Source organism: Aythya marila (genome assembly GCF_965140915.1).
Source record: "Aythya marila genome assembly, chromosome: 14".
NCBI lineage: Eukaryota > Metazoa > Chordata > Aves > Anseriformes > Anatidae > Aythya > Aythya marila.
In genome coordinates this window covers 8,460,915-8,466,914 of record NC_139055.1, presented here as the reverse complement: position 1 = coordinate 8,466,914, position 6,000 = coordinate 8,460,915, and the positions used below count along the sequence as shown (strand labels likewise).

Below are 6,000 nucleotides of genomic sequence, written 5' to 3'. Positions count from 1 at the left end.
CTCGCTGCTTTTTAAAGCAGAAGAGGCCTTGTGGCATTAACATAGGGGCATCGAGAGCAGCCAGTTCTTACTTATCCTTGCACACCATTTCTCTCCCCCTTGCCTGTAGCTCTGTCACCTGGCCGGGAACCACAGCTCTGTGCTCCTCATTCTTCTGAGCAAAGCTCTGCTCTATTGCTTTGTAGCTGCCTCCACTAGAAGGCACTGCCCTGTCCCCCCAACAACAGTTCAAAGGCAGTAATTTCATCACATGGCTAACGCAGTAGTCTTCAAGCCAGCTGGAGACACACATGTATTTAAGTTTCACCTACAGCTTGCTGTACAGAGGACTCCGATAACACTGCTCACATTTACAGCTAGAGTTGCACACAAGGACATTGAGAGATGAGACAAGTAGAACAGATTTAGACCAAAGGCAGTGGACATTTATTCCTCATTTGTGCAAGAGTGTAAAGATGCATTTGAAAATGGATGGGACACACCCCTGTGGCTGGAAAGCTGGAGGCCACAGCCTCTCCTTTATAGTTGATGGCTTTGTTTACAATTGTACTAAGAGGAGAAACTTGCAGACTCACCTATTTCACACGAATGATGCTGGCAAATACACTTTGTATACAAAGAAAAATTTCAAACTACATTTTTCACTAGATTCAAGTGAAGACTTTGTTCAAAAAAGACACATACAAGTACAATTTAAAAGTGTATGAACATTTGCAAATGTTTAGTGCAAAGTAATTATGTAAAAGCTACATTTTATGAAAGTTTGTGCTGATGTGTTTGGTAGTTTGTTTTTAATACCCTTTTACATCCATTATTTTAGTTACATAAGGTTTCACTTACCTACAGTACATATGCATTGTGTTAGGTCCCATGCAAGTGGGAATAATACCATTAGGCTTTGTAAAATGTCATTCATTTAGTAAACTGCTTATTTGGTTTTAACAGTCAAGTTCCTGGCACACTACACATCCTGATTTCATGTAAGTGCTTAAGCTTATGGTTGTCTTGTTCAGGTGCATAGCCTTGTGTGATGCAAACCAAACCACTTCATGATTTTCAAATGCAACCATTTGTGAATGCAAAAGTTCTAGAGAAATCCACCATTAGTTTTAGCCTGTAACAAACTGCTCTTAATAATTAAAAGCCTATTCACACAAAGTTATATGTAATGACTGTAGTAATCAGTTTATTACACAGATTAATCATTCTTGAACGTACAAGCTCCAGGGGAGCAGTTGGGTCTTTAAATATACACAAGTTTTCTGTCAAATGGATTTTTTACCCTTACATCCAGAAAGACCTAAGCAGTTAAAAAACTTAAGAAAAATAAGAGCTATTAGCTATGTATTAACTGAGAAACCACATAAAAACCAAAAAGAGTATGAAGGAGGGGAGAGAGTTGAAACAAATCAACATCACTTGATGCACTAATAGCTCCAATCCATTTAAATGTTGACCGGTTAAACTTAGACCTTGAACACAGGATGTGGGTACAGTTTCTCTCATTGGTCATAACATTTACCTAAGGTGTCGGTCCTTCAGAATAAAATGAATACAGAAACAGCTTCAAGTTCTTCACCTGGCCTTTCATAACTGTTATGAGTTTAAAAGGATTCCACTTAAAATCCTTCATGGATCAGCAACACTGTCCCTAGAAATATGAAATCCACCATAAGTCTCCCATTCACGTTTTATTACCCAATTTAAACCAACAAGGAATGCTTTTAGGCTCACAAAGTTATGACTGAAGAACTAGCTTTTCACACACACACTTCTCTGCTAGGAGTCAATGTTGGTACGGGGAAATACAGTATTTCTATTTTGTTGTTCCAAGTATGTACAACACGCAGCACTGCTGTATCAGGTAAACATGTGCACAGGGGAAGATGAGGCGTGGGCTCATAGAAAGCAGTCAAATGGAAATCAAAAGGACTTTCTCTTTCAGAGTTCCCCTATCTTTATTTGTAGAGGTTATCCAATAATTTCTTTAATTACATCGCATACTTCTGAGTCCATTCCCGAGCTATTCTGTTGTACCTGTATGTATAAAAAGAGGATTTACTTAACATAACATCTGAACAGTACTTCAACTCCAGCAGTCTAGTCTACACATGACATGAAATTGCACTCTCTGCAGTAGTATCATTAATTTGTAAAATTACAAAGCAAACCAAAGTATTAGGCAAATGGGGAAAAACACACAGTACTTCATGGATAAGAAGCTTGCCACATTTACAAGAGGTATACAAGGCTTTTCTGATTCAAGCCACAAAACAGAACTAGAGCACGTTTGAGAAGTACTTTCTGTAAGTTTTTACCTACTCCTCTCACAGCCCCCAAGCATTATATCCCCAGGGAAATTACTATTGCCAAAATTAAAAAATCTGCATTCCATAAAAAAGGATGTTTCCCTCCCACATCATTCTTCCCTTACGAAATTAAGCCTAGTACTCAGTATTTACTAGGCTCCCAAACCCTGACAGGCTTGTTCCATGCTACGCACTGAATTTAGATATTCTGATGACTATCAGGACACAAAGACTTGTCCACCAGAAGTTTTTTATTCTAAAGGTACAATATGCTCCTTCTTCCCAGCCACCTGTAGCTTTTGAACTAAACTACCCTTTATAGCCAGTGACCTATCTAGAGGAAGCTCAGGTTAGTTATGTCACAAAGCAGTCATTGTCATTTACAATACTGATAACAGCTGCATTTCTCACAACAGAATTCAAGCTGTTCTTGTTCTACAGTTTGCAGAAAGCACATAACAAGAAGTTTTCTAGTTATTTATATTGACTAAGATTTTGTAATGGAATTTAGTCTGTAGACAAGATTCTTTAGCTTAAGAAATTAGATAAAGCACTCATGAACATGGGAAAGCAACTATTATTTTACTTTTCTGGGACTATTCAAGGGCAAGGCCAGTTATGTTTAAGCACAAAAGTTTCTTAATCTTGCAAAAGTGTCCTACATACAGTAAGTATGCAAGTGTAGTCAGTCACTTAGCTGTGGCTGGAAGTATGTTCTGTTCATCTTGCAACTCTGATTAGAAATGATCCATGGACTTCCTAACACTTCCTCAAACATGCAAGTTGATGGATCACTTTCCCTTCCTATCTTGTTCTCATTAGATGACAATACAGCTTCAGAAGTTAACACCACTGATAAGATGGAACAGCGACGTATAAGAAACTTTACACAATTAAGCTGTTGCTTTTAAACAAATCAATTCAGGTCTTCTCATTACTAAAGTTATCTCAGTATCTTAACTTTTCTTCAGAAAGAGCCCGAGTCCTCTCACCCCACCTCTACACCACTTGTTCTTTCCTTGAGTCAAATGAAGATGAACATTTTTTTGTTATTGCCTTGCTCGCATGACTCCATCACCAAGTGATAGCATTGAAACATTCCTGCGCTGAAGTAACTTGTTCTCCCTCTGCTGGCTATTTAAGATTAAAGCACACAGTGAAGGCTATTAAAATCTGTTCACATTCAGCTTGGTTTCATATGAAACATTTGCTTTGTTCACATTTTCATTAAATTAAGCAAACCTGTAATTAACAGCTACAACACTAATGAAAAGCTATTGTCTAGAATGAAAATGGAACAACAAACCAATAGAAGCACAAGGCCTCTGCTTACTTCACTTCCACTGGCAAGTGTGTCTTTTTCCTACAGCAAAGAAAAGCTGTGAAGATGGCTGTATTACACAACCCAGGAAAGTCTCAGACTACCACAGATACTAAGTGAGAACAGCAGAACACTTCACACTTTTCCAAGAAACAGGTCTTTTCAGTTCCCCTTTACTAATTAAGCATGGATTCCGCTTATGTTACATTTTTGGCTTCCATACTTACTTTTCTCTATCTGTTTTGTAGATCCGTGCAATCTCAGGCACTAAAGGATCATCTGGATTGGGATCACACAACAGAGAACAGATGGACAAAAGTACTAGGGAGAAAAAAAAAGAAATACTGCATTAGAGTACTGAAGACACCTGTAGAATTCAGCCAGCCTACTTGCTACCCCCCTCTAGACATTAGAATTAGCATCATTTTTAAAAATGCTAAGCAGCAGTAATCCCACATACTTCAGTCAAGACAATCTGAAGAAAACTGGTTTAACTAATGAACTGTGCATGACCACAAGCTTTTTTTTTTTTTTTTTTTTTTTGATATTACCACCACACCCAGGAACTTTCTAGGGAAGAGTACCTGGTTACAGCCTTACAATCACAAGGCAGAAGTATTCTATTTGAAACAGTACCTGAACGCCTCTCAGAACATAAACCTGTTACTACACTTGAAACTCAGTTTTTGCCTTAAAAAAGTGACCTTATTGTGGATGACTTACAGAAGCACTAACCAGAAGTCAAAAGGCAGAGACCCAGCTGAGATGAAGGAAGTACGAGCTGCTCACAAACCCTTACTGGATGTTTAAAATAATGCTGGTCTTGCTGAGAATTAGAAGACTTTATCCAATTATTTCCTCAGCATAATGTAAGTTGAAATAAAATTTATTCGAGAGTAGTATTCAACACGAATCAAGAAAGCACTGCTTACTGCATTCAGGCCAACCACAAAGCCCTGAACTTTCAAGTTTCACTATAAATATCTATTGTATATACTCCAGCAGCCACATCCCGCCCATACGATGCTGCTTAGTGTAGCATCAACCTTCATCCATATAAGGAGTCAGGAGACTGTCTGCAAACCTACAGATAGCATGTGCACGTTCCCACATTCACAACAAAGCTGAAGAGATGAGAAGGCAGTAAGTTATAAGCAAAACATTTTGGGACAATGCTACATGAAGAACGTCAAGGACTTCTTGCCCTCTAAGAAACGCCAAACATTCCCTTGATTAGAACTGGCTGAAAGTGCTACAAACAATGCCACTCCGTATGTCCCTTCATCAATAACAGCAGAGTCATCACAAGACATCCTCCAAGCAAGTTGGAAATGACAGCAGCTTTAGGTCTGAAGGCACTGAACACCAATCTGTTAGAGCTTCCGTCAGTTGCTACTGTGACATGGAACAGAGGAGACAGAACCAGGGTGCTGAAATACCAGCTGAGAAGTGAAAGAAAGAACAGCATGCATTCTACAACTCACTTTTTAAAATAGAGATAGCTTAGAAGAGAGGCCACAAAACAAAGATTGGCTAGATGTAGCCAGAGAGAAAGGGGAGAACAGGTCTGATTTGTGTAAACTGGGGAAGATTCTCAAAGTGCAACAAGAGTGAAAGCCAGGTCTTAGCTGGTCCAGCCACTCAGTGCTAAGAACACCCAGGTCAATTTTTCTGCATGTTTCTCTAACCCTTCACTAGAAAATCATGAATTTCAAGTTAAAAGCTTCCAGAAGACATTAATAAGCTCTGTTCTCAATTTAAGTAAACATATTTCCTGGTCTAGAGTAAAAAACTACATCTTCCTCCAGCATCTTGCTCCACTTTGAGTCAGAATAGCACCATAAACTGGAAACAGTTGACCATCTCCAACTAGACAAGCAACTTATTCTTATAGGTGATATTGTACATTACATGTGATATTAAGAACCAAGATGACTGTCAAATTACAAGAACAGCTTTGACACACTAATTAGTCAGTCTTAGATATTTAACTCAATAATATGGAAGTACTCAATCCTCTCAACTGGTTGTCTTAGCACCCTGACAGCATTTGGACCATGCACACAGTCTCTACTGAAAGTAACCTTAGAACAAATGGCAGCTCTAACACTTAACATGTAATATTTCTGAAAACAGCTCACCACCAGAAGTGCCATCTAGAGACACAAATCTGCATCTACAAATGCCTTTTTTTAAAGGATCCACTCCCTTCAGGTCTCAAATACTTTGATGCAAGCCACCTCTTTCAGCAGCAAGTTCCATAAACCAACTGCTCATGGAACAACTGGAATTTAAGTTTTAAATTAACTGTTTCCAGTTTCATTCTGCACTTGTGATTTTCTACTGTCCTCTTGTAATAAAACATTGTGG

General features: G+C 38.6%; 1 protein-coding gene across 2 annotated transcripts in view; it reads right to left on the bottom strand.

Moving 5' to 3' along the window:
* Positions 1 to 403: 403 nt before the first annotated feature.
* UBE2D2 (ubiquitin conjugating enzyme E2 D2) overlaps positions 404 to 6,000 on the bottom strand; it is a 29,443-nt gene continuing 23,846 nt past the window's right edge. For both annotated transcript variants that reach the window (XM_082771663.1, XM_082771664.1), the window contains 2 exons: positions 3,858 to 3,951; positions 404 to 2,037 (listed from right to left, as the gene is read on the bottom strand). In XM_082771663.1, the coding sequence (XP_082627789.1) occupies positions 1,992 to 2,037; positions 3,858 to 3,951 (140 nt within the window). In that variant the 3' untranslated portion in view covers positions 404 to 1,991. The remainder of the gene's footprint in view (positions 2,038 to 3,857; positions 3,952 to 6,000) is intronic.